We start from the raw sequence: 11425 nt of genomic DNA on the forward strand, positions 1-11425 counted from the left end.
AAAAATTATTCAACCACAAAACAAATCATGTTGTTTGACTTTATTCGTCTGATGCAGTTAGCACAAAAAAAGAAAAGAAAAATAGCTGAAGACTTGAAAAACAATGGCCTGCAATAGACGTGATTTCATGAACACTGTTTGCTTTTTTCCTCCCCACAAAATCCAACAAAGGTGCATGTTTTCTTCCCCTGTTCAAGACATGACAATAATAATATGGAATAAAAACCCTTTCACTTCAGTCAAGTCCCCCCCCCCCAAACATCTACCTAACATTAAAAGGGCATAAATATAATGACTCAATCAAAACATCCCAGTCACACCAATCACATTTTACACAATTTAGCCTGCACACTACTAACTAAACGTAATCTTACAGGCTGATATGTGTCGACATCTTAACTTCTAAATTGGTTTTACTGAAGTAAAACAAATGTAAGGCATACAAACATCTCCCAATAAGGCCCTAAAATAACACAAACAGCATCTAGACAGCTGACAATAATTTAAGACCCTGAAAACATGAATAGGTTAGGACGTTTAACATCACTCTCAGCAGACACCTGCATAGTTAAAGGAGAGAAGAGGCCAAATGGATATTCACTATAAATCGACAGGCTTCGTAGCAGACAGCAGCCTTCCTTGGTTGAGAGGGTTTCTGGGTGAACCTCTGTAATAGTTCATGTCCTTCCCAGCTAGCTGCTGCAGAGGCTTCTGAGCTCCTGATGGCTCATTGGTTGAGCAGTCCACTTGGGTCTTTGATTGGACCTTGTTGGTCATGTCGCCCAGCGCACAGGACTTGGTGCGTGACTTTTTTGGAGGCACTGGAGGGGGCTTCTGTAAAGGGCACGTGTGGCTGGATGGCACCTCGTGTTCTCCGTGGTGAGGTTGAAGTTTTGGGTGAGGGGAAAGGCCACTCTCTAGACTCACAGCCTTTGCTACTTGTCCACGCTGGTTGGTGATGGTACCTGCAGTTCTAACAGGTTTCCTGCTCTCTCCCATGAGAGAGTTAATCCTGCGAACAGTCTGACGCACAGGGGTGCGGTGGAATTTAAGCGGCGACTTGATCTGATTGCTCTTTGAGCCTGTGGGAGAATAAATGGTGAGCTTGTTGAAGTGCTGAATGTGGTCTGCCACACGACGCCTTTCAGCCTCCTGACTGTGTGATGAAAACGTTGGTTGTTTTTGGACTTTGGTACCAATCTCTGGAGAAAGTTCCCTCTTGTCATGTAACACACTGACTACAGCGTCAGTTTTAGGTGGTGTAACAAACTCATTTCGGAGTTCAAGACCTGGTTTGTATGGAGTTGACTGCCGTCCAGAAGAGACACCTAGTCTGAAGTGAGCAGGACTTTGGATATCCAGAGCATCAATCAACTTGCTGCAGTTCATCTCCTCCATCTCCCTTTCTCCTGCTCCTACTGTGAAGCTGTTATTCCCACCAGCAGGAGCAGCACAGAGAGAACCTTTCTCATCCTGGATGACTGGGCTGTGGGATTCAGCAGCCTCAAGAACTACACTATCAATATGCAAAGGAGACAAAGCAGCAATTTCAATCTGGCCAAAAGTAATGTTCTGTTCATTAGCCAGAAGGCTCTGCTGCATACAGAAGCTGGGGGCTTCACTTGGCACAGACAGAGATTTGGCTGTTGAAGTCTCTGGAGGAGGGTCTGTGATCATGTTGGATGGTTTTGAAATACTTGCTCCTGAGGCTTTGCGGGACTCCTGTATGACAGCCTGGAGATCACTTCCAGACTCTGAGAAGGCCTTCTTGATTTTCAGCAGGGTGGGACCGGTTTGTCTCTGGGCTTCAGGGATTGAGCTCTCGCTCTCGAGGCTCTCTGCACTGGAAGCACAACACAACTTCATGGGAAGGCTGCTTACTGCTGGGGGCTTGGACACGACGATGGCGGGCTCAGACATGTAGCTGCTTTTAAGGCACAGGTTCATTGGCGTATCCGTGAAAGACCCGCCGCTCAAGGCCTGGGCTCTTACGGGCGTCTCCGCACACCACAAGCTTCGGTGGGCATCTAAGTCACATCTGGGCGTCAGCAAGTTGTCTTCAGACTTACTAATGAACTTGGAGCCTGGAAAGGTACATTTTTGATATGCATTACATGACAAGAAGATTTAATATTTTATTTTAAGCATAAAGTTCAGCTGTCTGGTACTTACTCTTGGATTCAGTTTTTCCAGGCTGAACTGATGGAATGAACTCTGTCTCTTTGGTGAAACGGAAACTGGTGGTGCTCTCCTGTTTGGCAAGTCGCAAACCAATGGACTCAGAAGCCTTTATGAGCAGCATGAAATGAGAAATGAAAGAGGGTGAAATGTCAGAGTAGTATTTTGTTAAAAAGGATCCCACAGAAAAAACCCAAAAAGTAACATTAAGATGTTAATATCATGACTTTTGCGGTTAGTTCTTCAGAGGATGATAAAAATCACTCAGAAGAAACAATCCATTTGATTTTTTTTTTAAGTTTTTATTAAATCAAGAATACACAAATGACTATAAAGCATTAGTATAGAGCCTTAAACAGCCTACACAATGTACTCAAACACTGGTTACTATCTATCTATATCTAGATAGAGATATAGATAGATATACACACACACACATTTATTAACATTCGTCCACCTGAGTGCTTAGTGTAGTAAAATCACTGAAATCTAAGCATAACAAACACCATTCTATTGTTTGGTACCATGCAAATATCACAATTTGGTCAGTAATATTACATCATATTACAATTACGATTACCTGTAAAGTCCTGCATGGATTACTTGTTTTAGAGTTAGTCACTTTAAGTAAACTTAGTACATTAAAAACAACAATAAAAAAGTGCTACTGTGCACAAATACATGCCACATTACTCCTCATGTGCAAATGTATTAATTGCAGATTATGCATGAATGCACTTGACTAATCTTTCAGTGTTTATGGGAAAACCAGAGAAGTGGTTGATTTCCATCAGGCCAACACACTTACAGCGTCTTTGCTGCTCTTCCCCCCGAGGCTAAAACGCAAGCGCAGGGACTTGTGTGGAGCTTCTTTTTTGCTTGTTTTAGGAGAAAAGCAACCAGCCTTTCCAGACTCAACTCTGAAAAGGATAAATAAATAAAACAATTATTAGCAAGATAAGCTGGGGATAGTTTAGATTAAAGGCTAAGGCTTTACAAGTATATCTTCCTTTGGATGAGGGGTGGGAAATTCATTTTCCCAAATGGCAACATTTGAAATTGGGACTGTTGTGGAGGGCTACACTGATAATCAAAGAGAAAATGAATACATAGTTCAGCTTATTGGTGCTGCCCTTCACAACAGTCCCAGTTTCTCATGTTGCCACTTAGAAAATGAATTGCCCGCCTCTACTTTACATGATTTTAAATAGAAAAAGCAACAAAAGTGAGAAATGAATGATCACATCTGTACCTGTTGATAAGGTGTCTGCTGCTGAGTCGTCGGCTCTTCTTCCTTGCAGATGTGGTCGGTTGCCTTCTAGACCTCCCTGCTGACGACAGGACATTTTGGGAAGAATCCAGCATCCCCAAAGTACTGCAGGCTACAATATTTAAGGAGGAAAATTAAAGCTGTATTAAGATCAAGAGATACCATAGCAGTTTATGCCCAGTAATTAAACATTCTTTACTACCTGATCCAGGTGTGGAGGGCCCGTTGAACAAAATATCAGGAAGCAATTCTATCCCAAGGTTCTTTTTGACAGATCTACGTTTCTTGTTTGAAAAGCCAAAAGAGCTGCCAGACTCCAGAGGAAGTTTTCGCTTGGAGGCTGGTGTTGAAATCACAGGAGTTGCAGAAGAAAAGACTGGCAAAAATCACAGAAGAATTAATGTCTTCACACATGCAGGATTTGATCATTTCCATTTGAAAACATGCCAAACGGACTCAGAAATATTGGCAGAAGCTTGTAAATAAAATCAAAAATCAAAAAAAAAAAAAAAGGCAGAAGAGTGAAAAGCCAATCAAGCAAGCCTGTGCATTATTCATTCATTATCACGGTAGATGCAAACTGCTTTAATCCAAGTGCAAAAGAAGATTTAAGCACGAAATCAAATATGTTCCCAGATTGATTTATTTTATTAAGGAAATTTTAGCTTGTCGTTTCTTTTGTATAGCAGATGGATTACTACAGTTTTATCATGCTACATGGCAGGCAACACGGTACATACCAAGACTGTCTGTGTGGGGGACATTTGTGGGTGTTCTATTAGTTTTTATCTTATTCAGTGCACCATTGACCACATCTGAAATATGAGCCAAATACACATTTACTGACTACAGCAGTTTAAAAATAACATTATTGAATAACATGCACTGCAATGCAGTGCTTACTTTCACTTGCATTTGTCTGATGTCTTGAGTGACATATTCTAGTTGAACTGAAACTACAAATATTCACATATTGTACCAATAAGCAAAGAATTACTGTAAATCTGATATAGCCTTACCACCCAAGCTGCGCCTGCTTTTCCTCTTCATTCCCGAGTTCAGCTCCGGCTCTTCTAGTTCATCATGAGCAGGAGACAGAACCCCTGCCTCACAGCCCATCATGGCAGGAACTTTGTCTTGAAGAAACTTTGGTAACACACCTTCAATGCACAGACAGTCAAATATTTAGAGGTAAAACAGAAGAGTGAAACCTGACATATAGAAGAAATGCTTTTAAGATCAGCGCCTCAGGTCATACCAAAGCTGTGAGCATTCTCTATGAAACACTGGACTACAGCGGCCTGCAGTTTGAGGCGTTTCTCAGTGTTGGCGTTCATCTTCTCTGTGCCATCACCAGAGTGGAGGAGGTTGGGTGCCAAGATTACAGACAAGTTACTGCTATCCATCTTATTCTCTGCACTCCTGTGATAAAGCAGTAAAAGTAAAATATCAATTCTTTAAATATAAAAGTATTATGTAATAAATAGCATAAAGAGAATTTGAAAAAAGGTGGTTTTACGTTAACTTACCGTTTAGATACATTGTAAAGAAAGTCAAAAAAATAACGCAGCACACATAAGTTCCTGTCTGGCAAAACACAAGACAGCAACATGGTGGCAGAGGTCCTCTCCTCCTCATTTGGGAGCTGCTGAGCCTTGAAGAAGGCTTCCTGCAGCTCTGTGGGAAGCACGGGCTCCGGTAACTCACGGAAAAACTGCTTCACCAGACCCGCCACATCGCAGGGAAGAGCAGTAGATAGGCACTCTTCACCCGCATCCAATTTTGCCTGGACAGACAAAACACAGCTCTGTTGTGTTAGACAGTCCCCAGTGTCAAGGTCACTCGGTGAAAGCGAGGTCAGCTTCAGCCATCACTCACCCTGAGTGCTTTCAGACGAACAACAGAGCCTGATTTTCTGAACAGGCCCTCTGTGTCAATCTGTGCTAGCAGCCTCATGCACGCGTCAACCAGAAAACTAAGGGCAGTTAAACAAAAACAAAAAAATCATTAGTATCAAATGCACAAGATGGGACATGAAACAACTTGCCAGCTGCAAGTTTGAATAGCCTAAAATATGCATTATTACCTACCTTGGAACACTCCCACATTCCATATTGTAATATGGCAAATTCTCCAGGGACATACCAAAAACCTTTGTCTGGGGAAAAAATAAACAATAAAACATTATGTTTGCTCAGCTTTACAACTTTTAACAACAAGGCTTGAAAGTTGGGGAGGAACAGAAACGGAGCTATACTGCTGTAATAAAACTAACAATCTATAGGCTGCATCAAGCCACTCACATATTCATCCATTGCAACACTGTGGTTATACAGTTAGTGTGGTCTTCCTTACAGACCAAAACCACTGCCAAAATTGCCATTACTTTTGACCAGTTGACTGACTGGATGCCAAGCATTCCTAAGTTTAAGAGCAACACAGAGGCACTTTGTTGGTTTAAAACTGTCCAGCCTTTTTCAGCAGAGCAGAACTTTAGTACTTGCCTTCTTCCTTCTGACCTAAAGGTTGGACTGTTTCTATTAATTCTCTATCCACAAGAGGGCCTATTCGTGCAAATGCAGAAGTTCAGCCTTCATTTGAAAAGTCAAAGTGTGTTGCAACTAACCTTGTGACTCCTGTAACCCATTTATAAGTAGAAGGGAGGGCTTCAGTAGTTATTTCCACTCATTTCCACATTAACTGACATTCACTTTAGCAACTTACATCTAATCATCTGTGCCGTCACAATGTCAAAGTGTGTATTAAAGAAATATTTTAAAACCCACACAAATATGAAGCTATATAAGAAAACACTGGCCTTTAGACTAACAAAATCTATGCTGTGAACAATGACGGCAAGACCCAAACAAAACACCTTCAGTGCTTGGGTGACAACAGTCTGCGAACAAATGGGACTCGTCAGCTTTCAATAATATGCTAATCTGATTCAAGAGTCTAACCAACACAATGCCCAAGGTTAATAGTGTGAACTTGCTGATTTGTCGTCTAACTACACCAACACAACGATTATGATGAAGTCCTACATTTCAGAATCGCTGCAAATAATTCAAGTGAGTGGTGTTGAAGATTAGTAAAAACGTTTCATTTAAACTTACCGAGTTGCTGGCTGCTGACTTGCAGCTGGCCGCTTTGTTTTTGTTCCAGTTCTTTGTTTTAATCCCGTACGCTGAGCGGAGGTGCTGCACGGCCACTAGACGCATCACATTTTTCTCCATGACTCTCATTTTTGCAAACGTACCTCGAAATTTTGCACTGATCACTTATCTCTGCCACAGCAAACTCGCACTCACAGCTCTAACAGTTCAGGCCTGACCGCAGCCTCTTTGACTTTGTTAATTTCCCAAGACCTCCGGACGATAACTCATGCTCAGCGTGAATATTAAGCGTCCATAAAGCTCTGTAGCAACACAACCGTTGATCAGCTGTATGGAGAATAACCTTACTTAGTCCTAATGAATAGACAACTCGACTAAAGTTACATTATGGAGCACTTATCTAAAGGTTAACTTCATGCATACGTTGCGATGCAGTTAGCTAGCTAACATTAGCCAGCTAGGTTAACACATTGACTTTCCCCTACTCTGAAATAACCGACACAGCATCTAAGTTGCACGCGGTCTAAAACGGCCTACCTCCTGTAAAACAACAAACTCTATAAATGAAATAAGTTTAACTCGTTAGCTAGCTAACTGCATTGTAATAAGGTTCGCTCCTCACATCGGTTGCCCACTGTTTCCGCAATGCATTCAAACAGCAGCGCTCCCTGCTCTCTCCGCTGTGATTGGCTGAAATCCTTTTGAATAACGTGCTTGCTTTTTTGTTTGTTTTAACACCCAGAGCAGCCTCGCTGGGCGGTGCAGTTTCTGTTAAGGCAGAGCAAAACTCAAGCAGACGCTGCGATCAACCGGTAGGCCATGTAGTTTAAATGAGTCAACCATTTGAAAAGGAAATTTCCGCTTTTTCGTGCCTGTACACAGACAGTCCCTCTTTTATGCTGTGTCTAACATGTCTAGTAATAAGTAAAGTTAAATATAACCTGACTTTTAAATAACCAACATGTTTACTGACACCACCTGAGTCTTTAAGGACTTTAAGGACTGGGAATTGTAAAAGTTTTTATACCAGAGAAATGACCTAGTTAATTTTCTCAGTTAGACTATTTCTTAAATGATCCATATTTGTTTCACACAACAATATCATAGGAGGTTCTCTCACAAAGGTTTGTCTTTATTACAATAGAACATACACTTATATACATGAGACAGCAACGTGAAAATGCATGGATGAAAGGAGGTGTGCTCAGAAGCATTTCCTGTGAACAATGGAAGGGCCGGCCTCATCGTACTCCTGCTTGCTGATCCACATCTGTTGGAAGGTGGAGAGGGAAGCCAAGATGGAACCACCAATCCAGACGGAGTACTTCCTCTCAGGTGGAGCAATGATCTAAGGAAATGTTAAACACCATTTAATCAGAATACTTTAATCCCTAAGGAAATTATCTGGGTTACAGTTGCTCAAGGTCAATAACAGTAACAGACTGAACTAATTAAATAATTCAATATATTACAAAGTTTACGAAATAAATGTTCATGATGTGTTAATTGACTTCATCCATGAGTGTATTTACTTAAAACGTCTGCAATTCTCTCACCTTGATCTTCATGGTGCTTGGTGCCAGGGCTGTGATTTCCTTCTGCATACGGTCAGCAATACCAGGGTACATGGTGGTGCCACCAGAGAGCACATTGTTGGCATACAGGTCCTTACGGATGTCAATGTCACATTTCATTATGCTGTTATAGGCAGTCTCATGGATACCAGCAGACTCCATACCTGGTGGAAAACAAGTAAAAAGATTAAAAAGGCGTTTTGTAACATAGACAGAAACAGTGTAACTCAAGCATCGAGACTGAACTCACCAATGAAAGAAGGCTGGAAGAGGGTCTCTGGGCAACGAAAACGCTCATTACCAATGGTGATGACCTGACCATCGGGCAGCTCGTAGCTTTTTTCCAGGGAGGAAGAGGAGGCAGCAGTGGCCATCTCATTTTCAAAGTCAAGAGCCACGTAACATAACTTCTCCTTGATGTCACGCACAATCTCACGCTCAGCTAAGGACCAGAACGTTTAGCTATTTAGGAAAATCCAATTCATACATTTTTAATACGCAAAATAATTAATCAAGATGGCATAGTCCTACCAGTTGTGACAAAGGAGTAGCCACGCTCAGTCAGGATCTTCATCAGGTAGTCAGTAAGATCACGACCGGCCAAATCCAGACGCATGATGGCATGTGGGAGAGCATAACCCTCATAGATGGGAACATTGTGTGTTACACCATCGCCAGAGTCCAGCACAATACCTTTAACGAGCAAATAAGAGCAGCAGTTCAGCTATGTCACACATCACTCACTATACAATGTTGCTGACATCACTGAGAACACATGCTGCTGTAGGGGGATTAGCACCTCCACTTGACAAGGAGACAGATGACAGACACAATAATAGTGTAAACACACACATCATACACATCTCTTGCTTAAGTACTGGATCTGTATTTTACATTCTGGAATAACTGATCTCAGACTCAAATAAACACCTGGAAAAATGATTGAAGTTTACTGACCAGTGGTACGGCCAGAGGCATACAGAGACAGCACAGCCTGGATGGCCACATACATGGCAGGAACGTTGAAGGTCTCGAACATAATCTACAAGAGAAAGCAAGCAGAATCAGAGGGAGAAGAAACACACAACTTACGTATAAATGGGGTCTAAAACAATTGATTAGTTGCTTTAAATACCTGAGTCATCTTCTCCCTGTTGGCTTTGGGGTTCAGGGGAGCTTCAGTCAGCAGGGTGGGGTGTTCCTCAGGAGCTACACGCAGCTCATTGTAGAAGGTGTGGTGCCAGATCTGACCGAGGAAAGAGAAGAAATCTGAAATAACTGAATAAGCAACAACCTGATCTTACTAACGAGGCACCAAATGCTCTTATAATGGCTGTAAAGATAAAGTGGGGTGTAGGTGAAATTGCACAAACCTTCTCCATATCATCCCAGTTGGTGATGATGCCATGCTCAATGGGGTACTTCAGTGTCAGGATACCCCTCTTGCTCTGGGCCTCATCGCCTACATAGCTGTCTTTCTGACCCATACCCACCATCACACCCTGAAAAAAGACACATGAGCTGGAGTATAAAACACATGAAAACAGTTACCCTAAACATCTTTTTAACATTGCACTAAGATAGTTTTTTGCTTGGAGCATACCTGGTGGCGGGGCCTTCCAACGATGGAAGGGAAGACAGCACGGGGAGCGTCATCTCCAGCAAATCCAGCCTTGACCAAGCCAGAGCCATTGTCGCACACAAGGGCGGTAGTCTCATCGTCGTCACACATGATGAGGCTTTACTGGGGTGATCTAAAATTTGATGAGAAGGTTTAGGCTGGTTGTTAGGACCATCTGCCTAAATTCTCCGTCATGTAAACTAAGGATGTGTTATTGTTGAACAATCACTGACTTTATTGTTGGAGCAGCTGATTAAATGAGACCCTTTAGAGATAGAGTCAGTCACTCGTGTGGTTAATAGATACGTATTAGCTGTGATTTAACAGTCCTTTGAAGAGCAGCCAGCACTATCTGATAGCTGCTCTTATGGTATTATCACTTGTGAATACTAACTCAATTCAGTGGGTGCTACAGAGCTAATTCGATGTGGATGGATGCTATTTTTGTCCGACCCTTGTCAGAAACCCCTGATACCATATCTCCACAGCCACGATTGTTCCTGGGGTATCTAAGAGCTGCTGAGGTAGCACCAAAAAGGGCCACAACCGGGAGACCTGTGAGCTATTTTAAGCTCAGCACCCCCACAGCCGTTAACAGGGTTAAACAAGTGACACATTGATCTCTTGCTATTTCAGGTCAGAGAGAAGTGCCTGGCCAGCACCCATCTGTCTGTACGCTGTGACACTCGGGTTTTACTACTTGCTTCTGTGACCCAGCTGCCTCTAAACCTAAGCCACTGAGTCACTGGTAAATTTAACCAACATCCTCTCAGAGTTGCACTTTCCAAGTACTACTCTAGTGTGACTTTGTAGTGTATCGGTATACTTTGTGAGACTTTGCACACTACAAAGTGTACCGATCACAGGAAAACACATCACCCCACTGTCAGTCGTTTGTGGCATCACATGCAATCAAACCATTTTAAGCAAAAAACAGGTAGAAATAACACCAGCTTTCACTGTGCTCCACAAATCCAGTCAGTGATTCTGAGGACGCTGAAATAACCTAATCTATTCTCTCATAAAAGTAAAAAAAATAAAATCCTTCATTTCAAATAACAGGTAGTAACTTTCCTGAAGGTAAAAAGAAGGCAGTTGCACAAGCAGATACCTCTTCAGTGATTCAAAGAGACACACTTTGAAATGTACTCACCTAAGCAAGCTGGAACACAGATGCTTCCACTGGGATGCAGGGTCACAGTCAGAGGATCCCCTTAAATATGCCCCACAATGGGTCGAAGGACAAGGGGCGGGGCTGAGAGTTCACGCGAGTCCAAATAAGAGCTGCCAGCAAAAATCCTCATGCCCTTGGAAATGTGTGTTTCACATACATGGAAGAGACTTCTCTACAGTGCACTCCTACTCGCTCACAGTTTAAACATGACATGTTAGTTGAGTTATTCTTGCTTTTCGGATGCACCCACAGATGACTATTGATATGAACTACTGAAAGTTTTTTTTCAAAAACTGGTGTAGATGGTTGTTATATGTAGGTCTTTAAAAAAGCTTTTTAAGATAATTAAGCATTTTTCTATATTGTTACTAAAACTACATCGGATGTCTTTCTTTATATAACTATACTGTAGAACAAGATTAATAAAGGAAAGGAAGAAAGGAACATAAGGCATCATCTGCATTTTAGTTACAGTGCAATCTCTTAATAGCT

At 42.0% G+C, this 11425-nt stretch overlaps 2 protein-coding genes across 4 annotated transcripts; both read right to left on the reverse strand.

Annotated features, from left to right (window-relative positions):
* Window positions 1–25: 25 nt before the first annotated feature.
* arhgap11a (Rho GTPase activating protein 11A) lies at window positions 26–7241 on the reverse strand. 3 transcript variants are annotated; one of them, XM_086275501.1, is made up of 12 exons: window positions 6565–7241; window positions 5539–5606; window positions 5327–5423; window positions 4978–5234; window positions 4707–4870; window positions 4468–4608; window positions 4189–4263; window positions 3651–3824; window positions 3431–3506; window positions 2987–3098; window positions 2173–2287; window positions 26–2084 (listed from the first exon to the last, which is right to left on the reverse strand). In XM_086275501.1, exons 1-12 carry the CDS (start codon window positions 6691–6693, stop codon window positions 601–603), a joined length of 2892 nt encoding a protein of 963 aa, XP_086131627.1. In that variant the 5' UTR covers window positions 6694–7241; the 3' UTR covers window positions 26–600. The 3 variants fall into 3 exon arrangements, with proteins under 3 accessions (XP_086131627.1, XP_086131626.1, XP_086131628.1); XM_086275500.1 differs by having other exon boundaries at window positions 3431–3560; XM_086275502.1 differs by lacking the exon at window positions 4189–4263 and having other exon boundaries at window positions 3431–3560.
* Window positions 7242–7675: 434 nt separating this feature from the next.
* actc1b (actin alpha cardiac muscle 1b) lies at window positions 7676–11070 on the reverse strand. Its single transcript, XM_086275832.1, has 9 exons — window positions 10913–11070; window positions 9742–9892; window positions 9512–9640; window positions 9274–9384; window positions 9096–9180; window positions 8670–8831; window positions 8389–8580; window positions 8121–8302; window positions 7676–7912 (listed from the first exon to the last, which is right to left on the reverse strand). The coding sequence occupies exons 2-9, from the start codon at window positions 9868–9870 to the stop codon at window positions 7769–7771; spliced, it is 1134 nt and encodes a 377-aa protein (XP_086131958.1). The 5' UTR covers window positions 9871–9892; window positions 10913–11070; the 3' UTR covers window positions 7676–7768.
* Between the last annotated feature and the right edge of the window lie 355 nt (window positions 11071–11425).

This window comes from Aulonocara sp. 'chitande type north' Nkhata Bay, linkage group LG19, assembly GCF_057382095.1.
Source record: "Aulonocara sp. 'chitande type north' Nkhata Bay isolate Kocher_YH1m ecotype deep benthic linkage group LG19, A_spYH_male_GT1.1, whole genome shotgun sequence".
Classification (NCBI taxonomy): Eukaryota; Metazoa; Chordata; class Actinopteri; order Cichliformes; family Cichlidae; genus Aulonocara; species Aulonocara sp. 'chitande type north' Nkhata Bay.